The following is a 23,874-nucleotide window of genomic DNA, read 5'->3' on the forward strand; positions in this document are numbered from 1 at the left end:
TTTGTATCAGGAGCCTTTTCTTCTTGACTTATTCTAGTCCCCTTAGGAGGTGGGAGGTGGTGTTCCCACTTTGCAGATGAGCACACTGAGGCTCTGACTAGCACCCTCTCACAGGTAGTAAACGTAGAATGGGATCGAACCGAGGCTCCAGCTACTGCCAAGGAGGCGCTTCCTTCCTGGGCGCTCACTGCCCGCGACGCCCCATAGCCTCGTTGTGGAGACTTTTCCAAAAGGGTCAAACTCAGGGATCCTCGATCAGGGCGGGAGTCCCACTTTGCTCATCCGCCCCCCCCCCCCCCCCCCCCGTGTGGGAGAGCCCTCCTCTCGTCTTCTTTCAGCCCCCCTGATGCTCCTAGCTCTTCACCAGCTTGCACCTCCCAGTGACTGTTGTCACCTGAAGGGGTGATTCCCCTTGGGATGACCATTGTCCCTTGTTACATTGTCCCACTCCGGTCTTGTCCCTCCAGCAGCTAGGGTGCTCTTAGAAGACAGACCAGGTCCTGCTCATCTTGCCAGCTCCTTCCACTGACCTTCCAGTGCCCTTAGGCGCAAGTTGGAGGTCCGTGTGGCCTGCCTACCTGGGTTACCTCATTTGCCTTCATTCACCCTGTGACCTTCTGTTGGACTCGACCAATTTCTCTCCCTGACTCCGCTTGAGCTGCCCCACCTCCTTCCCCTCTGGTCCCTCTCGGGGGCCCTGTGTGTCCTGTGTCCTTTGCCGGGAACACGCTGCTCTGGGTCCTGCTGCCTGTTTCTTATCTCTTAGCTTCATCTTGGACATCCTCTCCCAGAGGCCTTCGGTGGCCACACAGTCCAAAGGAGCCATTCCATCATTTTCTGTTACATTTTTAAAAGTAACTAATTTTAGAGCAGTTTCAGATTTCCGGATAAGTTGGGAAGATTGTGCAGAGTGTTCCCATGTCACCCCTCCCACTCCCCGCGCACACACATGCACACAGATAGCTTTTCCCCGTTATTAACATCATACGCTCGCGTGATGCATTTGGCGCAGTTGATGAATCTATATTGGTGTGTCGTTACCAACTGCAGGCTGTACGTTGTTCAGAATCCCTTGGTTTTTCTACTGAGGTCGCTTTTCTGTTCCAAGATCCCACCCAGTAAACCAGGTTACATACAGTTACGGCTCCTTAAGTCTCCTCAGGTCTCTCCTCTTGGCTGTCAGTTTCTCAGACCTTCCTTGTTTCTGATGACCTTGATAGTGTTGAGGAGTACTGCTCATGTGTTTTGTGGGACGTCCCTCAGTTAGGATTTTATCTGATGTTTTCCTCATGGCTGGACTCGGGTGGATTTGGGGAGGAAGATCGCAGAGTAAAGTAGCATTTTTTTCTTTCTTTCTTTCTTTCTTTCTTTCTTTCTTTCTTTCTTTCTTTCCTTTTTTTTTTTTTTTAATGATTTTTTTATTATATTATGTTAGTCACCATACAGTACATCCCCGGTTTCCGATGTAAGGCTCGATGATTCATTAGTTGTGTATAACACCCAGTGCACCATGCAATACGTGCCCTCCTTACTACCCATCACCAGCCTATCCCATTCCCCCACCCCCCTCTGTCTGTCTTTCTTTCCTTCCTTCCTTCCTTCCTTCCTTCCTTCTTTCTTTCTTTCTTTCTTTCTTTCTTTCTTTCTTTCTTTCTTTCTTCTTTCTTTTTAAAAGATTTTATTTATTTATTTGACAGAGAGAGAGACAGCCAGTGAGAGAGGGAACATAAGCAGAGGGAGTGGGAGAGGAAGAAGCAGGCTCCCAGCGGAAGAGACTGATGCGGGGCTCAATCCCCTAATGCTGGGATCACGCCCTGAGCTGAAGGCAGATGCTTAACGAATGTGCCACCCAGGCGCCCCTAAAGTAGCATTTTCTTTCTCTTTCTCTTTCTCTTTCTCTTTCTCTTTCTCTTTCTTTTCTTTTCTAAGATTTTACTTATTTATTTGAGAGCAAGTGAGAGGGTTGGTGAGAGAGAAAGAGCACAAGCAGGGGGAAGGGTAGAGGAAGAGGGAGAAGTAGGGAACTGATCTCAGGGCACTGGGATCATGACCTGAGCTGAAGGCAGACACTTAACCCACTGAGCCACCCAGGCACCCTAAAGTAGCATTTTCATCACATCAAGGGTACTTTATTTATTTATTAAGATTTTATTTATTCATTTTAGAGAGAGACAAGCAGGGGGAGAGGCAGAGGGAGAGGAAGAAGCAGGGTCCCCACTGAGCTGGGAGCCCAACGTGGGGCTCAATCCCAGGACCCGGAGACCATGACCTGAAACAAAGGCAGACATACAACCATCTGAGCCACCCAGGCACCCCAAGGGTACATTAAAAAAAAAAAAGATTTATGTATTTATTTTTAGAGAGAGAGCAAGCCGGGGGGTGGGTGGGGAGGGGCAGAGGGAGAGAGAGAATCCTGAAGCAGACCCCCCTTATCAGGGGAAGCCCGGCTTGGGACTCCATCCCCCAACTCTGAGATCATGACCTGAGCTGAAATCAGAAGTCGGCCGCTCAGGCGCCCCTCATGGTGTGTATTAGCGATGTGCTTTCTCGCTGGTGATAGTGATCTTGACCACCTGACCCGTCGGGTCAAGTCACCAGCCTCCTTTGCTGTATTCTTCGTAAGGAGGTCATGATGCCCACTCTACCTCCTTGGGGCCAGAGCTTGTACACAAATTATTTGAAGTTACTTGGCATTCTTCCCTTTGAGAGATTTGTCGCTTTTGCCCAGTTATTTGTTGCTTAGTCATTTACGTCAGCACGCCTCTGTTATTTTAAACCTTGGGTTGTAGTCCAGTGCGGCTTCTCACTTACTCCGCTGCTCAAGGTGTTCTAGCTTTAAGGGGGCGCCTGGCTGGCTCAGTCGGCGGGACGCGTGACTCTTGATCTCGGGGTTGTGAGTCTGAGCCCCACGGTGTGTGTAGGGATTATTTAAAAGTAAAATCTTTAACTGTATATATTTTAAAGATTTTATTTATTTATTTGACAGAGAGCTAGAGAGCACAAGTAGGCAGAGCGACAGGCAGAGGAGAGAGGGAGAAGCAGGCTCTCCGCCGAGCAGGGAGCCCGATGCAGGGCTCGATCCCAGAACCCCGGGATCATGACCTGAGCCGAAGGCAGCCGCTTAACCGACTGAGCCACCCAGACGCCCCTAAAAGTAAAATCTTTAAAAAGATGGTCCGGCTTAGGCCATGAGGAGCTCTTTCAGTTGGCTCCTGTGTCCCTTTGATATCAGTGGGGTTGATGGGTTGGTTGACTGATTGATTGGACACTTGCTTTCTTTTGGCCACTGCAAGATGCACTAGGCTCATCTTGTTTATTTTCTGCCTCGACCCTGGATTAGCCATTTCCCTTGGGCACCCTGGTTCCTTTCATTGGAGAGTTAGCATTGGAAACCAAGCTCTGGTTCCTCAGTGTGCTTGTTGCTACAGAGATGTCTTTGTTTCTCGGTCCTCTCGGCCAGCAGAGCAGGGAAGTGTATGTGTGTATACTGACCCATACGTATACACACAACTAGAACGATTTCTCTCTGTATCTCCGTTAAACTACACATGGTTCATAACACTTGTCTCCGATTCTGATCCATGACCGCGTGGATCATTCCCGCGTTGTTCTCTCCCTTGTCTGTAACCTCTCACTCTTGAACCGAGGAAGCTGCGTCTTACCACCTGCCATTTGTTTACATGTTCTGGTACATTTTAAATCTTACCATCGGTGTACAGCTCGATAAACCTAAACACTTGTGTACACTTGTGGGACCACAACCCAGATCAAGAGAGTTGAACATTTATGGCATTCCAGAAGGCTCCTCAAGCTCACTTCAGATTTTCCTCAGAGCCCTCTCCATGACCTTGTACTTCTTGTTTATTGATGGTCTCCTCTGCTGGAATGTAGGCTCCTTCTCTCCCCAGGCTCTAGACAGCCATGCTCAACCACTCCCTTCCATTTGAGAAGCAGGGTGGCATAGAGGTTTATTTATTGATTTTTATTTTATATTTTAAAATATTTTATTTTTTGTCGGAGAGAGAGCACACGCAGGGGGAGCAGCAGGCAGAGGAAGAAGCAGACTCTCTGCTGAGCAAGGAGTCCGATGCGGGCCTTGATCCCAGGACCCTGAGATCGTGACCCGAGCTGAAGGCAGACACTTAACCGACTGAGCCACCCAGGCATCCCGGCATAGAGGATTAAAAAAAAAAACCTCTTCTGGAGCCAGGCGCCCTGGGTTCCCAGTCTGGCCTGCCCCCTGCCTTGCTCGGTTATTCTTTGTGGCTCAGTTTCTTCTTATCCGTGGGGGTGGTAAAGCTAGAGCATTGTGGTGAGGATTGAATTTGCTCACATACATGGAGTGCTCAGAACTGGGGCGTGGTGTGTGCTCAGAAGCGTTAGCCAGGTTTAGAATCGGAGGAAGAGGGATGAGCTTGTATTGATAATTGTCAGGTGGAAGCCCTGGTTACCACGTTCTGCTGTTTCCCCCACTTAGAACCTGTAGGAAGGGGGCATGGAGACAGATAGGGGAGCCATGCCCAGACTGTGAAGAGTGGTAGGGTTCCCAGAAGGCGGGCTCAGATAGGCTTTATATCCTCTTGGCCTCTATGACATTTGAAGAAAGGTTGTCTGCAGCTGGCCTGGATTGATTTTTCCAGGGCCCTTGCTGTGGTGGGGAAACCATGAGAGGGGGAATGGAAGGGGTCACCTGGTTTTTGAGAGAAAACTTTCTCTTCCCCCAGGGACTGCCTTGGATGGCTTTCTTTGTGTGGAACTGAGCTCCTGTCTTCAAGGGTTGGGTGTCCAGGGGACGGGGTGTTTTTGTGTCTAGAGCCTTGGGTCAGAAGAGTCGACTGCATTCACAGAGGCCTGGAGCCATGCTGGGTGCTCAGGTGCTGAGAGCTGAGGTCAGCATGGTCAAAATGGGATGCTTGCAAAGCCTGGCTTATCTCTCTCTTCGGTCCTAATTATCTCTTAAGTCCGTGGTGGGATGATCTGGACCCAGCGAACGGATTCTTACTTCTCCAGCCTGCTCTTCATAACACCATTCGGCCAGGACCTTTGGTTGTGAGCCATGGAAGCCAGTTCTGGTTAATTGGAGCAGGAAAAGGAGGAATGGCAGGTGGTTTGTGGCTCACAGGGTTGATGGGAAGGCCGGAGGGCCAGGGCTGCTCTGGGGAGCAGAGCCAGCCTACAGGCTCCTCAGGGTCAACAGGACAAAGTCCTCTGGGAGAGTCGCTCCCCTTGTTCCATGCATTTGCCCTTTGGCCAGGGAAGGGCTGGTGTCTGGACACCTGGTCCCACCAGCTACCCCCACTAGCGAGGAGATAATTCTTGAGGAGGTGACGTGGCTACTCTGGCATCTCGGGAAACTGGCACCATCATTCCTGACTTGCAGGTGGAGAGCAGGCCCCGAATGTCCTCTGCTTGGGACACTTAGAAACTCCAGTAACTGACTCACAATTCTTTAATCCTATTCCAACATCTAGTCCGTATGACCCTTCAGGTTCTCTCACTAAATTTCAGATTGTATACCCGTGACACGACCGCTGAGTAATTCCCAAGCCAGTCATTGCCATTACCCCAGCCTGCGCATTTACTGGAGTGCTTTAGTTCTCTGGAGACAAAGCTTTCGAGCTTTCAAGTTGTCAGGGTGATGTGTGTCCGAGGGCTGTGTCTGCCGAAAGATGCTCAAGCATAAACCGGAAGTACCGTCTAGAAGCCAGGTGTGTGCCCAGCTACTACCTTCTGAGTACTTACTAGGTGCCAGGTATTCTATGCAAATTACTTCATTGGGTTTTATAATGCTGGGATGGAGGTGTGTCATTATTCCCATTTTACAGCCAAGGAAACTGAGGCTCAGTGGGATTAACGGAGTGGCAAAGTGGAGAACTGGAGTCAGGTTTTATCTTTGAGTTTAAACCTCTGTATATAGCCATGTGCTCTCTCCCAAGGGTGCTAAGTCAGATGTCTGCAAGGTAGATGAGTGAGATGAGCTGGCTGGCACCTTGGGGTGCCGGGGCCTTTGAACAGCAGAGTGCCTGCTCGAATGCGGGAGTGTGCATCCATCTGACTGCTCACCAGCAGGAACATGGCTCATCCAGTGTTGTCTGGATCTCCCTCCCCCATGAAAACGCCTGACTTGGAAATGTAGTTTGTGCAGGCCGGTTTCTCAAAGACCACGCACGAACCCAGCAACACATGTCTCCAGGTCAGAAGTGGTTTGTCAGTTTGTATTCTCTGCAAGAGACTGGTCACAGCAACGTTCCTTGCAGGATTTTGGCCACACGATGCATGACTCAGAGTGAGCCCCTCCAAGGCCAGGGACTTGAAGTCTGAAAAATGATGGTGTCCGGGAGTTCACGTCTCGGTACAAAGGCTCCCCTGTGTGGGCTGCTTGCCTCTTGATCCTGCCATGTGTGCATTTTGCGGTAATGATTGTGGTGTGCGGATGCCAGGCTGCCAAAGCTGAAACCATTTTTAAAAATGTCTGTGTAATGTCACCCGCACAAGGGAATGAGCCACTTGGAAACCGTGCACAGATGCAGCGGAAGCCCAAGATATTAAAATCTTGAACAGTATCATTCTTGCTGAGATTTGCCTGGGTTAGGGATATGTTTTCCGAGACAGGATGCTAGAGAATATACAATTATAGCAATTTGCTAACCAGCCCCAGACCTTAATTAGTACAGGATCCTTGTTCTCACTGTTGTATGTAAATTAAGACTGTTTCACAAAGGGATTGTTGATGAGGATGGCTATGAGATAGAGACCTTCTGTCATTTTTTTTCCCCAAGGAAACTCTTTAAGAAAATATTAACCGTAAACATTCTTAAATCACAGTGTGATGCGAAAGTGCTGAGAATTTTCTTTTAAAAAATGAGCGTCAGTATTTTTAACTCTATTTTGGATCTTCTGTAGCTTAAGAAGTGCCATCCGTGTACTGTGCAACGGAAAGCATTTATTTGTGGGTTAGATTACCAGATTGTTCCTCTCCTAAGAAGGTTTAAAATGTCGTGGAACTCTGAAGATGTTGGATAATGGCTTTCCAAATGAGAACTCTACCTTCTCTTGGCCAGAGTAGCACCCTCCATGCATCTGTTCATGGGACCCTGTCACCTGTTTGTGCAATTTCGTTTTGTGGCTCACTTGTGAAAAACTTTTGTTTGCCCCATTTTTTTTTTTGGCCCCATTTTTGAAGGCTGACCCACACGCTATGTTTATGTGACTTCTGTTATTCTAGAAGACTGTGATCTAAAATGGACGGTTTTCAACTTTATTTTAAAAAGAACCGTCTCCTTTTCTTCCTCCAAATGCCTGTAGAATTAAGGTACCAGGTCCGAGGCCTTTGAGAGATCCTGGCACTTGGTTTTTTTTTTTTTTTTTGCCTGAAACTTTCAAGTAGGTTTGCCCCCTTGCTGGTTGGTCCTTTACGATTGACTTGAGGGGAGCAAGTTGGGAAAGCCCATATCTCATAGTGGGGGTGGAGTACAATATCATAGGGCCCTCCCAACCCCTACCCCAAGTTCCTTCTAGCCACCTCCAGCTTTCCTGGGAACCTGTAGAAACCTGGCATTTCACAGACTTAAAAAAAAAAAAAAAACAACACCAAAAACCAAAAACAAAAGCTTTGTTGAGAGATAATTCCCATATTGTACAAATCTCCATTTTAAAGTATACACTTAAATGGTTTTTAATATGTTTACAGAGTTGTGCAACCGTCACCATGGTCGATTTTAACATTTTCCTCATCCTAATAAGAAACCTCACCTCCATTAATAATCACTCCCCATTGTTCCCTTACCCCAGCCCCTGACAACCGCAAGTCTACCTTCTGTCTCTGTGAATTTACTTATTTTGGTTGTTTCATACAAATGAAGTCACAGAGTATATGACCTTTTGTGTCTGACTTCTTAGACATAATGGTTTCTAGACTCATCCGCATTGTAACATATGTCAGGCCTTCATTCTTCTTATGGCTGAAGAATGCTCTATTGTGGGTATGGCACATTTTCTTTATCCACCTATCCATCCGTTCATAGACATTTGCCCTCTTTCCACTTTTTGGCGACTCTGGATAAATGCCGATGTGAAAATTTTGTATGCGTTTTCTGTGGGGATAGATGTTTTCATTTCTCTTGGTTATAAACGTAGGTGGGAGTGGGATTCTGGGGTCCTAGGGTAAGTCTCTAACGTTTTGATGAATGTATAGACTTTTGAGCCCACTGAAGTCTCTCCCCCGTCTACCCTCTTGACCCTGCATATTTTCTACTAGCCACTCTTCCTGTGTCTGGCCTCTTCTTCAAAGGCAGATTTCTTAAGAGAAGTGTCTGTGTTCATGTCTTGGGTTCCTCACCTCCACATTTGTCCGGCTAGTTCCATTGTGCCTTCTGCCTAGTCCCTCCATGTGAGCGTCTTCCTGAGCTCCTTCAGTGAGCTGCTTTTTCTGATGGAGTTTTCGATACTCCTTCACCTTGAGCTGACGGAGCTATTGGACATTGCCCTTCATTTCTCTCCTGTAAACTCTCTCTTCTTGGCTCTTCTTTTGCCACCTTAGTCCTGGTTTTCCTCCTCTTTCCCCAGCACCTTCTCTGCTCATCAGCCATTAAATGTTGGTGGTGTAGAAAGCTTGGCCCTGGCCTCCTCTCTCCCAGCATGTTCTCTCCCTGAGTGATCTCGCCCACATCCGTGGCTTTGTGACTCACACATTTTTTATTTCCAACCTAGATTTTTCCTGAGTCATGAGGCAGAGAGGCCGGCTGCCTATCTGACCTCCCTACCTGTTGTTCATGGGTGTCTCGAACTCAGCGTGTCCCAAGCGATTTCACATCTCAACCTGCTCTCCTCCTGTCCACCCCTCCCACCCCCAACAAAACACCTGCTTCCCGACCATGAGGAATAAGCCAGTAATCTGCCAGTTGGCTAGGTCAGAGATAGGGGACTTAATTCTTAATTCTTTTGTCTTTTTGCCTTTTTGTGTCGTTTTCTTACAGTGTTAGGTCCTAAATATCATTCTGTAGGTTACTACTCTTGGACTGCAGTGGTTGCTTAACTGGTCCCAAGGTCTTTGTCCTGCGTGCTTTCCAGTGCTTCTGAAAGGAACATCTCCTCTGGCTACCATCTCCTACGTGAAGCCCTTAAGTGCTCTCTCATTAGTTTCAGGATGAAGAGAAAAATCCTAAAATCCCCATGTGTTGGCCCCGTGCTTACCCTTTCAGCCTTTCTCTATGTTCCCCTTTTCTCTCGTACTTGGGCCACACTGATCTTTGAGATTCCAGAGAGAGTGCCATCTCTAGCCATGGGGTCTTTGCTCCTACCTGGGCGATTCTCCCCTCTCCTCTCTCCTAATCTCCCAACCCCCCTGAGTCTAAGGTTCCAAATGAGGGTGGGTCCTGCCTTTTGTTTTTCTTGATCCCATTATGACCGGTGCCTCTTTTACTACCACTGTGCCTGTTCTGGTTAGTGTGCAATAAATATTTATTTTGAACGACTGGGTGAATGGCTTGACTTTGTCTATCAGATGCATAGAACTTTTATCCTGGAGAAGGAAGTAAAAACAGCCTTTCAGCTAGAGAGGGTGGCTTTGTTTCCAGCATAATCCGTGCCTGGAAATAATTACCCAAGCTCAGATGTCCGTTCTCTCTGAAACGATTGGTGGCCTGTCTTTCTTTCCCCCCAGGGACATAGCACTCTTTGAAATGGCCCCCTTCCCTCCGATTTCTTTCCTTCCCCAAGTATTAATACCATTTTGGTAGGGCCCTTTTCAAAACACAAGTCTGATTGTCTGCTCTCCTGCTTTAAATTTCCAAGGGCTCCTGAAGACCAGTCTTGAGATTCAAGAGAGAGATTTAAGGCCCTACTCCCTGTCCTTTCTAGGCTTGGGTCAGCATCCCTGCAGACCTGCCTATCATCCTGTACAGCCATCCAGCCCGAGTGTTGGTCCTGGGATAGGTCAGGCTCTCTCTTGCTCCTCGCTGAGGCACACCTTTGCGGGTCCTTCCAGACTGCTCTCCTAGATGACTGCCTTGCCCTCACCTTCTCCACATGCTTCTGGACCCCGGCCCTCCCTCTTTTTGAGCCTTCATTTACACCTCCATCAGTGGAGTCCTTTGGCTTCCAAAGTCAAAATCACCCTGGAAAGTCCCTGAAATTGCCCATGAAAGTACAGTAATGAGCTCTGATCAGGCATTCTTATACATACTAAAGGCTTGAGAATTTTCAAGCTAGGCTAAGGAAGGAATCAAAGGCAAGTCCAAATACATATTTCTAGGCTTCAGATCATTATGCCTTGAAGACACCTGCCAAATCCCTCAAGTAGGGATGGGTGGAGGATGCTGAGGTATTCTGCGTGCTTGCCAGGCTGGCTCGCTTGGCTGTTGAATACAGAGCTTCTTACGGCGATGCTGTCTGCTATCCGTGGCTGTTTAAATTTACATTAGTTAAAATTAAAAAAAATTACAGTTGTCCTAGCCACATTTCAGTTGTCCAGTCGTCCCATGGAGCTGAGGTGGCTGTATTTGATGGCCCAGGTAGAGAACGTTGCCGTCATTACAGGAAGGTCTATTGGACAGCACTGCTCTGTAGCTTTAACATTGGTGGGTGCTGGGCTGGAGGGGTTGGCACAGCAAAGAATATGCTGAATAAAGAATTATTACATCAGAGATGAAGTTTTGCTTGATCAGACCCTCCTGGGCCTCTTGTTTTTCCGAAAAGTTCTGCCCAGAGACAGCATGGCTATCTCCCTATGTTCTCAAGTTGGCATTTCTTCTCCGGGCCCCATTGAACCTACTTTTTGCCAGGCTCTTCGGCATCTTGAAATTCTGGCTGGGGGCAGATACTGCAGGATATGTTGGGCCACCCCCTCCCTGGCCTCCCAAAGAAACCCTCTGTTGTAGAATTCATTTACCTTTGTGTCTCTTTGCCCAAACAGTTATGGGCACCAGGTCTGTGTCACCACTGACGACCATGATGCTAGCAGTTTATAGTAGCTGCTCAGGAAGTGTTTTTTGAAAACAATCTCTTCCAAGAACTAATTAAGGGAAGAAAATGGATTATTGGATTTTCCTTTCAAATGATGAAGGTAGTGCATCTCTTTGAGACATAGGCAGGCCATTCCAAGGACCTAGAGGGGGTCCCGCAGGACACACCAAGAGGTTCCTTGGCTTTGTGCAGAATAGAAATCAAATACAGCCGGGAGGAAGAGAGAACAGAATTTACTGAATAGTGTGAGTGATAGACTATAGCAGACAGAGCGTTTGGGAGACTCCGAAAAGGAGAGGTGAGTCTCCCCACCGCTTGGGGTCAGGGGTTTACGTTGGAAAGGGGTCCAGGGTAGATGTTCCTTCAGGAATTCAGGGTAGGGTCCCATCCAAGGTGGGAGTCAGGTGAACAATAGATGTTCATCTGTAACCCACCAAAGGCAGGGGCATGGATGCCGGTGTCAAGACTGAGGTCTGTTCGAAGCTAGTGTCAAGCTTGGGATCCGATTCTTCTTAAATGTTATCAGGTATTTGGGGGCCTAGGACGAAACTCAGAGAATGATTCACTCTCTTGCTTCCCCCTTGAGACGGGGACATGGCTTCTTTGGTTGACTCAGATGCAAGGTGAAGTGAAGAACAAGAGTAAATGGGGCCGGGCAGAGAAACAGCAGAATTGGAGCCTTCCTAAAACTGAGTCTCATCTGCTTCCCTATTTCATTTGTAACAAGCCAAAGTATAGGAAGAAAAAGCTAGAAATCTTCTCCAGCCAGGTAACCGGCATTAACGGTTTGTTCTGTTTTCATTTATCCTTTCTCCCCTTTTATAAAAATATAAACGAACTAACACTGTAGGGGTGAAAAAGTTCTCTTCTTCTATATTCATTAGTCTAATAATTGATGTAAGACAGATTAACAGGATGAAAAAAAAAACAAGTTTATTAATGCATGTTTACATGAGACCCAGAAAAACGAGTAACTCCCTGAAATGGCTGAAGACATCACCTGAAACATACCGTCTTCAGCTAAAGACAGAAGGTGTTGGGGGCAGGGAGTCCGCTAGGGGAGGTCCCCAGGAAAAGCACAGTGAGCAAGGGTCAGGTGGTTATGCAGATTTAAGTCGTTGTCTTCTCCATTGATAAGAGTTTCTGGAGATTTAGTCATTCGCCTTTTCCTGGTACAGCTGGGAAGACATTCTTACAAACAGAGATTTTTCTAATGCATATTAAATGTCTCTTACAAAAGGGTAAATTCTACTTGGTGTTTTCAGAGCTGCTTCTGTGTTTGTGGTTTCTTAAAAATAACCTGCCTGAGTTAATCCTTGTGCCAAAGAGTAGTTTGGGGTGGCCAGTCCTGGTGCCCTGCGGTGTCACGATGGGGTTGAAATGTCTGGGACTTGGCTGTCCTAGCAAAGCGTCTCTTATCTCTTCTCCCTGTATTTGCCTTCTTGCCTTTCTCTGCTTTACTCTGACTTTAAGAGATTTTCAAGGTGAGATTTAATTATCTTGATAGTTAAAGAATAACGGAGACCTTGCAGATGGGGAATTTCATGTTCCATCCTTAAGGGGGTGAACAGCCTGGAGGGTTGTTTTATGTGGAAATGGGGACCCTATGTGGCTAGATCTTCTGTTTTGTCGTCGTTTTTTTTTTTTAAGAGAAGCTCGTAATCTGGATTTTTTCTAGATGCTGTTTCTCCCAGTTTTAAAATGTTGACGACTAAAATTTAAAAGTATCACCCAGCTGTGAGTGGACTGACTTCAGACTACCGGCCCAGGCCTTGGCTGTAGACTGATGTCCTGGCGATCACGCCCCATCTAGGTCACTGCATCATCACATCAGCTGTCACTAGGGCCCCCTTCCGAATAAGGCTGACCTGGTTTTGTCCTTCATCTGTTTAACCACCTCCAGTAACCATCCTATCCCCACACAGCAGGTGGGGGGGCTGTCATTGAAACCAGGTTGCTATTTCTTGGGTTGGGATCAGACACACCAGTTGGTGGGGATTGTTCAACACATGTATCTTTATTTTTAAAAATTTTTTAAAGATTTTATTTATTTATTCGAGAGACCGACAGAGACTGCACAAGCAGGGGGAGTGACAGGCAGATGGAGAGGGGGAAGCAGGCTCCCTGCAGAGCAGTGGGAGCCCGACGTGGCGCTCCATCCCAAGACCCCAGGATCACGACCCGAGCCGAAGGCCGACGCCCAACCAGCTGAGCAACCCAGGCGCCCCATATTATATAACTTTAAAATCTGGACTCCTGTCAAACCTGGCGAGATAGAGGCAGGACAGAGCAGGATGGAGGGAAGAAGAACCTGCCAAGCCCATACTTAGAGAGGTGCTTGTGCTCCCCGTGGGTCCTTGCATCCTGTTTCAGGGACAGAATCAGAGCATCCAGGCTAGGATTAAGGGAGGGGTTGAAAAGAGATCCTCAGGCTTAAAAGGGTCTGCTGAGAAAAAGGGCAAAGAATCGGGACTAAAAAATTTGGTTAAATGGTCATCACGGTGGGGGGTCTCCCAGCGGGAGCGTGTTTTCCCTGGAGAAAGTCATTCCCCCTCTTTAACTCTAGATGACTCAGAGACAATAGCTCTCTCCGCAAAAAGAATGCAGAGCTGGGAAATAGGGGGCTTGTGAAAACCTCCTGAGTTTCCCCCTATGGTTTCTCAGTAATTGTGTTTAGCTGCGCGGCCCCATCCCGCTTGGGATATAAATCCTTACTTAATCCCCTCCTTTTGGGGAAATGGGCTCTTTAGGCAAGAAACAAGAATGGCCGAATACCTGTTGAGAAGGGAATTTCCTTCCTAGGGCTCTGGTATCTCTCTTTCTGTCCTTGAGATGGCCAGATCCTCTTTGGTGTCTTCTTCCGTTGACTTCACACCCCTCCTGCCTTCTTGGATTGCTGGGAGAAATTCTTAGACAACGGAAGTTTCCCATGAGTCAGGGCTGCTGGCTCACCTCAGACCTTTGCTAACCCTCTCCTGTTGCTCATTTACCTGGTCAGATGTGTGTCCTTGGGGGCACCTTCGAGCCAGGCCCCGTGCCATGCGCTGGGCGACCGCAAAGAGAGATGGAAAAACTGAGATCGAGCTCACATTCTGGAGGAGACACAAAAAAATAAGTGAATCAGCAAAAGAAGAAAATAATTTTCGATAATTTTCAGTGAGAGATGACTGCAGTGAAGACAGCAAGAACAACACACACACACATACACACACACACCCCCACCCAAACCCACACTTTGGGATGTGAAGGAGGCTGAAGCCTTGTGGGTGACATTTGAGCCAAAAGCTGAAGTTGCCACGTATGGAAAGGTTGAGCATAGAACATTCTAGATGGAAGCGTTAGCAAGTGCACATGAGTTTGTCTTGTGTGAGGCCATTGTAGTTAGGGTCCAGTGGATGGAGGAGAGCAGGTGAGCAGGGCCACATGCACGGGGGCCTCATAGGTCTGATAACCTGTTGGGTGTGGATAGCAAGCCCCTCGAGTGGGTTTTAAGCAGGGGCTGCCCATCTTACTTAGGTTTGAAGAAGGCTGCTGTTGAGAGGCAAGTGAATCGTCCTGGCACTTTGGCGTTTGGATCAAGGGGGCGGCTGCGAAGATGGAACTGACCATGAGCAGGCAGAAGATGGGCAGGGAAGGAACACCCCTTTGCAGAGCGCTTGCTCTTTGCCAGGCACCACGTAGGTGCTAACCCTGTGAGGTTGGGCGTCTGTAATCCCTTCTGCAGAGGGCTAGGAATCTGATGCCAGCTCTCTCCCAGCCTTTGAGAGCCTCATTTGAGGAGGGTTGAGAAGGAGGAGTCGGAGGGAAGTGGAAAGGGTGGGGAGGGGTACTGAGGACCACCTGGACCGCTTTGCTGTTATCTGGGAGGAAATCCTGAGCTCTCCATGGATTTTGAGCCCGGCTGGGTTGAACCCGTACCAGCCTGAGGACTTGTTGTGGAAGTTTGTGTCTCTCTTCAGTGAACCTTTTTTTTTTTTTTTAAAGATTTTATTTATTTATTTATTTATTTATTTATTTGAGAGAGAGAGAGAGAGCGCGCGCGCGCGCGAGAGGGAGCACGCGCACAAGCTGGGAGAGGGGCAGGAGAGGGAGAAGCAGCCTCCCCCGCCAAGCAGGGAGCCCGACATGGGGCTTGATCCCAGAAACCTGGGATCATGACCTGAGCCAACGGCAGCTGCTCAACTGACTGAGCCACCCAGGCGCCCTTCAGTGAACCTTTTCGGGGTTCAGAAACAGTCGGGGAAGAGCTAGTCTGGTGCAAATCAGGGTGAAGGTACGGAAAGAGTTGGGGGAAACTGGTTTGAGCTCTCACCATAACATGTGAGATGCTGTTTGAGGGGCCATGTGCTGTCTCCTTGAATTCTAATAACCTTTTAAGAAAGATTCTGCTAGTTGTCGCTGAATTAATGTCGCTGAATTAACGTAGGCACAAAGAGACCAAGAAGCTTGCCAGAGGACACACAGCTGGCAGGTGGCAGTGCTTGGAATGAGACCTAGTTGTATGGCTGCCGAGCCCGCACCATGAACAGGAGTGCTGGGCTGTCGCTGGGCCACAGCAAGCACAGCCTCCGCGATCAGGCAATCACCAGGTAGCGCTGACAACCTTAGGGAAGTTAAGGGCTTTGGGGTGGGATCCAGCTGCCATGGAGTTGCCACGTGCAGCACGGACAGGCCTGCCTTTGAGCACGTAAATGCGCTGCTCTGAACCACATCTATCCTATGGGTGCAAAAACACCACCGCTACTCAGAAGGGATTCTTCAGAGGATTCAGTTAGCATCTCAAGAAGTAGTTGGTGTGAATCGCATGAGCTCTGTTGGAGAAGAAAACAGAAATATTTTTCTGGCTGGTTACACCCTTTCTTCTGACGCATATCATTCACGAACTCCTGGTATTTTCTCCTGCTCAGCTTTTTGTCTCTGTGTAATCAATCTGTTTCATTCTCTGTTGACCAGCCACTTCATCGTGGGCCTCTTTTTCTCTGGGCCTCAGTTTCTTCATCAGTAAAATGGGAATACTCAGTACCTACCTTCTTGTCGAATCCTGGCCAGGAGTAAATAAATTGATTGTGTTTAGAACAGTGCCTCAGAGATAAGTGGTCACCAAATGGCAGCTGTGATTATTATAATTTTCTCTGGCTGTCTTCCCTCCAGGGCGGAGACCTTCCCCTGACAGATCCCTGGGTAGACTCGATGTCTAGTAGTTGCTCAGTGACTTTATTTGTTGACTCACTGGTTCCGTTGTTTTCTGTTTGAAATGTGCAGTCAGGGCCACCAGGTGAAATATTAGGCATTATTTCCCTTCTTAATGGATACAGATGTCTCTCTGGGTGGTATATTTACACAAGGTTGGACTTGCCTGGCACCTCACTGGAAGCTTCTTGACACTTGGGTTTCTCAAAACCCCGGCATTTTTGACATTTTGGGCCTGATCGTTCTCTGTTGTGGGGCTGTCCTGTGCTCAGCAGCATCCCTGGCTCCCACCCACTAGATGCCAGGAACGACTCATTTCTTTTTCTAGTTGTGATAACCAGAAATGTTTCCTGACATTGCCAAGTGTCTCCTGGGGAGACCTGGTGAGAACCATTGCTTTCCGCTGTTCTGAGCACCCGAGCCCCCTCCAAGTGGCTCCTGATGAATGCTGGGAGCATGTCCTGAGCTGCTCCCGTGTGCTGGGTGCCGGGGATGCAGATGTGGCACCTGGCATGGAGTGGGAGTTCCATTTTTTCATAGCCACTTAAAAATATTTTAGATAGTTCAGTACGTGAACATGGTCAGAAAGAACCGAAAGAGGAATCCAGCGTCTCCTGATTTCCTGGGTGTTCCTCCAGGCCTTTGCAAACCCAGAGCCTACACAGCCCCAGTTTCTTTCACTCAGGTCTATTTCTGGCCTTTTTTCACTTAGATTTTGTTCCATGCCAGTACATAAAGATGAGATTTCTTCTTCGTTCCATTTTATGGCTGCATGATGATTTTTTGCATTTCAGCCTCCCCATGCTGACATTGAAGTGTGCCAGCAAGCTGTCCTGTGCATTCCTGAGCTGGGGGACCTGGGGCGGGGGGTGGGTCACGCAGGACACGTTGTTAGAATCCCTCACTGATACCCAGGCCATGTTAAGCATCCTTTTGACCAGGGTAATATGGGCAACACATGGGGCTGAAATCCTTGCTGCGTCAAAGGACCACAGTGACCTGACGGTTGAGGGCCCGTCCCCTTTTCCTCGGTGTCTTAGCACTTTCCCTGTCTTCATTGAGGTAACTTTCCAAGAGGCCAGTCCCACTCCCAGGGCATGTGGGGAGTGCTGCCAGGTTACCAGCGGCACCCCTTTCTTCATCTGAGCCTCTTCATTTCCCTTCTCCTCTCTCAGCCCGCTTTTCCGCATCAGCTGCTGCGGGCAGAGTCTCCTTTTTATTTCTGAGTTGGCTCTCTGATGGCTGCCGTTCCCCGCCGCCATTTGAAAGCCACCCACCAGCACCTGAGCTTTCTAGAACCTGAGCTGGGCCAGGGGGTGGCACCCTGCGCAGCCTGGATAAATAATGCAAACGGTTTCCGCCACCGGAACCAGCTCCTCCGGGAGCCCTCCCTGTGGCTGGCTACGTAGCAAAGGCCAAAGGCAACCGGTTACTCCACACTTTCTTTGTGGTGACTTGGCAGAGTTAAGGGCCTCAAATATGTACACACGTTGGACGCATGCAGCCTTTTGGGCCTGGGCCTGCTGAGGGGGTGGGTGGGGTGCAGTGGTTTCTGGCCTGAGGCTGGGCCCTGCCTCCCCCTGCTCTGTGAAATGTGAAAGAGCTTGGCATTCTTGAACCAGGAAATTCCTGTTGAGATGTTGTCGGTTTTCCAGAAGGCCTCATCCCAGCAGAGGGGGAGAAGGGGCTGGGTGGTTGCAATTGCCTCTAGTTGTTGAGGGCAACACAGGGAATTCATTTGTAAATCAGCTTCTTTTCCCTGGATGGCGGCAATTTCAGTCCTGCGGGTAGAGTTTGGAGGTTCACCTTTTACATATGAATGTGCTGTTTAATCACCACGTCTGCCCGATTTTCAGGGAGGGGATCGAAAGAGGGAGAAATACGCGGATGCCGGGTCGTGGGAGGATGGCTTTCTCAGTTTTAGGAGAGGCACGTGAGAAGTAAAGTTAATTTGAAAATTATTAAAAAAAAAAAAAAGCCCCAAACACCTCTTTACATTGCAAACCACCACACTCCCTTCTGGACTTCTCGCTCCAGCCGGCGGGACAACGGCAGTTTGTTGCGTTTATTCCCATCCGGTGAAGTAAATGGCTCTTCGGTGCAGAGCACTGAGGACTCTTAGCTTAGCCGAGCTGCTGGCTGTCGACGGTGATAAATTAGAGCCGAGAGCCTGGGGACATGAAGGCACGTCCCCTGCCTCAGACTGCCTGACTGCAGAGAGGTGAGGGTGACCTTCTCGCGCCGGGCCACCTCGTGCGTACAAGACAGGGGCTGGCCTGGTAAGTGGTGACTCTTAGCCTGTCCTCTTTGCTTCTTCCTCCTCCCCCTGGGAGAGGCTGCCGAGGATCCGGAAGCAGGAATGTCTGCCGTGGGAGAGCCTCAGTTCTCTTTCAAAGAGAGGGGAGGCCCTCTGAGCAGCAGAGCTTTCTCAATGGCAGGTAAGCGCCCCTTCCCAGGGTTACCTGTCCCTTGTTCGTTTTGCCTCTGAGGTGCTCGGGATCCTTGCTACAGTGACATCTCCCCCAAGTTGAGAATGACCCTTTTGTTCCACGGTCTCATTTCCATGCCAGCCCTCCTTTTCCTGGTCCGGGTGAGAAGTTCACATTCTCAGGCAGGGAGGCCTTGGAGAAGCCCGGCTTTTCTGCAGGCCCCTCGGGCAGGCTGCAGCCTGTCTTTGGGGGGGTGCGGTTCTAGACGTTCCACGAGTGACAGGATTATTTCTTTTCGCTCCTGTGTTCCTCGTGGCTTGGGTATTATCTGCTGGAAGGAAAGTGCTGTCCCCTTCTTGTCCTCATTCTTTGCTCCCCATTTCTCATTTCTGCTCTGGGCCTGAAGGAAATTCCAGGTTCTGGTTTTATGATGATGTACTTACTGGCAGAAGAGGGCCCTCCGACTCCTGGAGAGGGCGGCCTGTGTGGGTACCTGCTCTGTGTCTTTGGGCACCACATTGAGATGATTAACCGTGCTGCGCTTTGCCATTGCTGGGAGAGCAGCGGGTGGTCCTGTTTGAAGTAGACTCTGGAGAGGGCTGGCAGTGACCGGGAGTGCTGTCTGCGATGGCCCTCGGAGCCCGAGCGGGCGCAGGCCTCTGCTGCTGACCCTGCCTTCGCAGTTACGGGAGGCAGGCCGGACTGCTCACAGTCTGATTGAAATGCAGAAGTCGTGTCCTGGGCTCGGTCTGGTCTCCACGTTACACAGGCCCACTGGCGTTTCCATAACTCTGGCCTTAACAGGCTCTTCTGAGAACACTAGGCCTGATTTTGCAACGGAGGGGTGGGGAAGGAGGAGGAAGAGGAGGAGGAGGAGGGATAATTGTTGGTTTGAAAAAACATCTATCATTTATGGAGCTCTTACTCTTTGCGGGCATTATGCTGAGAGCTTCCCGTGACTGAACTCATTTAATCCTTTGTAACTCCTCAGTGTACCCTGATCTCCATCCTACAGAAGGCCAGAGGCACAGAGAGGTTAGGTGGCTGCCTGGAGCTGCACTGCCGGGCAGCTGCAGAGCTCCTAACCGCTGTGGTGCCCTGCTTGTGTCATCTGTGACCTGGTTTATCAGAATGTGCGCTCCAGCTTCCGTGTGGGGTGGCCAGCTGGTCCCACGTTGCGTGAGACTGTCCATCTCCTTTGTGGCCCACGATGCCCGTTTGCTTGTTGAGTGGGTTTCTCTTCATTCAGGCCCTGCAGGCTCTCCGTCCACATCCGGAAGGACATGTAACACCCACAGAAACACGCCACAGGGCGATCCTCCTGGGGAAGTGCCTGGCCGTTCAGCTGGGGCCCTTTCCCTCTCCCGAGGAGACAATTCCCTGTCATGGTGTGTCATTTCCCAGACTCTGGAGAATGTCAAAGGCCGTGACTCAGGTGCCGGATGTGGGTGGAGGTGGGGGTGCCTGCCGTGGCCGAGTCTGGCAGGCCTGGGTGGAGATTGGAAGGGGGGCGGTGTGGGGGAGAGGGATGTGGGGGGAGAGGAAATGACCATGCAGGCCCCCTGCCCCCAGCCTGTCAGCTGGCCTGGGCCTCGTTCTGGTGCCACCACTGGGAGGGGAATGTGCTTCCTGGGGAATATAGCACCCCGCCAACCCCCAGGCCACCATCTGGAGTTGTGAGGGAAGAAGGCCACGTGAGAGTGTGCTCGTAAACAGACCCTGTGTGAAGAGGCCATCTTGCCACAGAGCTGAGGACAGCCTCTCCCCGGGGTGAGGCCACGTGGGAACCTCCTGGTCACATCGCCTGGGTTGAGATCCCAGCCCAGCCACTTGGGTCATCTTGGGCAAGTGACTTAGAGGGAAGTACACCACAGGCATTTTGAACAAGCCCCCCTACGTTGCATGTACTAAGAGAAAGCCTCAGCCGTTAATACTCGTGGCTCAGGAAAGCTAAGAGGCTGGGTTATCTTGAAGTTCCATGTCCCTTAGGTCAGAGGACATCTAGAAGGGGCCGAGTGGGATTATTTCTGGCAGTTCACAAGACACAGGTTGGAGAAGGATCTCATCACATGCTTGGTTCCTAATGCCCAGTAGGCCTTCCCATATTATTAAGATTTCACTGAAATGTCACAGGAGGGGAAAGTTCTGCTGTTTCCTGCTCCATGCCAAGCTGTTCTCCTGAGTCACCGCTCTGTCCTTTGCCTGGAGGAGCTGTCCTCCCTCGCCCACGTTAACTCCTTCAGAACCAGACTTATTTTGGGGGCGAGGGGGTAGGAGGCAGAGGGCTGCTGGTGGGCCAGTGCAGTAGTGGAATCACAGGCCCTGCTACCTCACAGAAAGGACTTTCAGATCAAGGGTGAGCCATTTCCTTGGTGATTCAGTCTACGGTGGCTGTTTGTCATCCTTCCAAGTTTATAGATGAGATGCGTTTAGCAATAAATCCTCGTCAGAATTAAATCATTAAAGAAGGAAAAAAAACACTTGACTCAGCTTTCTGGAAAAGGTCCTACACAGGCGGCTTTGTTGCCATGACTACAGCAAAGCCCACACCCACCATTCTGTCACCACCCGAGGCCTAGGAGTGGGTAGGTTTTTAAGTCCAAATGCTGACCTGCTCCCTCATACTTCCGAAGGACTGTGAATCCAGTTGGTATTTCTCGCTTTTCTCCTTAAGAGCCTCCCTGAAAGCCTCTGCCTTTGACAGATGTGTCTGTTGCTTGGATCCTGTTCGACTCCTGCCCCTTGGACGCAGCCGCCGATTTCTCATTAACTCTGGAGGGCGTCGGTGTATTTGTAGCCAGGAACAGAATTGGGGTTTTGTGGTTTGCTGAGATTAGAAGGTTGGGGTTCTCTTAGGTACGGGCAACCTTCAGTCGGATCCCTCCTCACTGAGTCGGACCCTGGTTTCCCCTTTGGTTTCCTATTGGGCTTGCGCAGAGCTCTGTCTCTGGCTTAAACTGCTTATGTGTGTATTTCTCCCCTCTTTCCCCGGAATTAACGAATTTCAACCTTTAAAAGGGACCTTAAGATCCTCTAGTTCTTTAGTTTTAACCTTTGGTGGTGTTGATGCCCTTGGGACGGTAGAGTAGGCGTGGCCCTCTTCCCAGGAAGTTGCGTCCTTGTACAGAACCGGTAGCATGTGGTTCGTGGGTCCCTGAAGCACTTTCACAGACTCCACGTGAGAAGTTCTGGTCTGGTCCCTTTCTCCCTGCTCCCATTTTGCAGATGGAGCCTGACAAGTAGAGAGGCTGGCCTGGCGTCTTCTCCTATTTAGCTGTCTTTATTCTCTTGCCTTGCCTGCTTGCTTGGCTTCTGTTTCCTCGGCCCCAGACCAAGCCCATAGGTGGTGGTGGGGCAAGAGAGGAGATGGGCTTACCAGTGTGGAACGGGACTCACTACACTTGAGAACTTCAATTCCATCCCCCAAACACACGTTCCTAGAGCATCTGAAACCATTGTGCACCGGAATTCTCAGGAGGGCTCCTTAAACCAGAGATGTCCAGGCTCTCCTCTGGAGTGTCTGATTTGTAGCTCTGGTGTGGGGCCTGAGAATGTGCATTTCTTATAAATTCCCAGGTGCCACTGCTGCTAGTGTGGGGACTACTCTTAGGGATCCATCATCCCAGGGCATGTCAGCCACAGGTGGGTAACTTAGACTGCCCAAGGAGCGGCTGGTGCCCTTTCTGGCTCCTAAAGGCTGGCTGAGATTTGGCTGGGCGTGTTGATCATCTACCACGTTTTCATGTTCTAGTGATTCTTCAGGAGGCTGGTACCACCCGTCTGTGAGTGTTTGGGAAGTATGTGGGGGTGCTTTTTGTTGTCCGTGTGTTTGGGAGTACTGCTGGCAGTGAGTGGGAGGGTGCGCAGGTGGTCCTTGCAATGAGGAAAGCTGTCCCTTCCAAAATCCAGTGTGCTCCGTTAACAAACATGGAAACACACGACTTGTTTTTGTCCTGAATGTGCCCCTAACTTTTCTGCTGATGTGTCTTTGCTCATGTACTTTCTTCTTTAAAAACCTACCCACAGGGGCGCCTGGGTGGCTCGGTTGGGTGTCTGACTCTTGATTTCAGATTGGGTCGTGATCTCTGGGTCATGAGATCGAGCCCCATGTTGAGTCCCACATCGAGCCCCATGTCACGCTCCACACTCAGCGTGGAGTCTGCTTGGGGTGCTGTCTCCCTTTGCCCCCCACCCCCGCAGTGCTCGCTCTCTCTCAGATAAATAAATCTTTAAAATAAATAAATAAATAAAATTTAAAAAAAAAAATCTACCCACAAATGAAACAAAACATACCAAATACCAAAAGCTTTGCCCAGTTGCTTTCAATTTGGGGCTGGCCGAGGTGCCATTTCTTCTGGGATCCATCTCCTTGGGGCCCCCAAACACCTTTCTGTTTTTTTATTTTTTATCTGTTTTTAATAGGCTCCACTACCCAGCGTGGAGTCCAGCGTGGGCCTTGAACTCATGACCCTGAGATCAAGACCTGAGCTGAGATCAAGAGTCTGGACGCTTAGGCAGCTGAGGCACACAGGGGCCCCAAGCAAAACACCTTTCTTTCTTTCTTTCTTTCTTTCTTTCTTTCTTTCTTTCTTTCTTTCTTTCTTTCTTTCTTTCTTTTTTTTAAAGATTTTATTTATTTATTTGACAGAGAGACAGCGAGAGAGGGAACACAAGCAGAGGGAGTGGGAGAGGAAGAAGCAGGCTCCCAGCGGAGGAGCCCCATGCGGGGCTCAATCCCAGAACGCCGGGACCACGCCCCGAGCGGAAGGCAGCTGCTTAACGACTGAGCCACCCAGGCGCCCCCAAAACACCTTTCTTAAACACATACGCTCCAACTCTTGAGCAGGGTTATTTGGGTTTATCAGCTCCACGTTGAACAAATCCCAGACTGTGGTCCCCAAGCTTGTGACGATCAGTGCCAACTTTGTCCATCTGGTGACATTGTTTATCCTGAGTCAGGCCTTCGTCATTTGCTCATTACTGGCTTTGGCTTGCACCTGCAGCTTTCTTATGTGCCATGGAACCTCCTAAATACCTCACTTTAAGCTTATTTTGATAAAGTAGTCTTTGCTCATGATAACTAAAGGACACGAGGGTACACAGTGAAAAATAATCCCTCCCCCGCTCCTGCATGTTTTCCTCCCCGAGTTAGCCGTTGGTCCCAGTTGAGAGCTCTGTAGTAGTTTTGTGTTCATCTGGGAATGTTCTAGGCTTGTGCGAACTTAAGATTTCAAGCATCGTTTTTGGAGTGTGTGTGTCAGTCTGTTAATGGTGCCAGAGACGTGTTGCTCTT

At 49.4% G+C, this 23,874-nt stretch overlaps 1 protein-coding gene and 1 long non-coding RNA gene across 41 annotated transcripts in view; one reads left to right on the top strand and one right to left on the bottom strand.

Moving 5' to 3' along the window:
* Window positions 1-23,874, top strand: part of ZMYND8 (zinc finger MYND-type containing 8) — a 120,976-nt gene that overhangs the window by 12,662 nt on the left and 84,440 nt on the right. For 2 of the 40 annotated variants that reach the window (XM_026503670.4, XM_048222204.2), the window contains exon 1: window positions 18,464-18,590. The exons of 26 other annotated variants lie outside the window; for them this stretch is intronic. In XM_026503670.4, the coding sequence (XP_026359455.1) occupies window positions 18,512-18,590 (79 nt within the window). In that variant the 5' untranslated portion in view covers window positions 18,464-18,511. Of the gene's footprint in view, window positions 1-14,989; window positions 18,432-18,463; window positions 18,591-19,488; window positions 20,017-23,874 lie in introns of those variants that run through there. 12 more of the 40 variants (XM_026503678.4, XM_044385879.3, XM_026503662.4 and 9 more) reach the window with 9 other exon arrangements.
* On the bottom strand, window positions 12,977-14,050 carry LOC130543766 (uncharacterized). The gene is made up of 2 exons (XR_008959347.1): window positions 13,953-14,050; window positions 12,977-13,870 (listed from the first exon to the last, which is right to left on the bottom strand). It is a non-coding gene; the product is annotated as an uncharacterized LOC130543766 (long non-coding RNA).

This window comes from Ursus arctos, unplaced genomic scaffold (assembly GCF_023065955.2).
Source record: "Ursus arctos isolate Adak ecotype North America unplaced genomic scaffold, UrsArc2.0 scaffold_16, whole genome shotgun sequence".
NCBI classification, from domain to species: Eukaryota; Metazoa; Chordata; class Mammalia; order Carnivora; family Ursidae; genus Ursus; species Ursus arctos.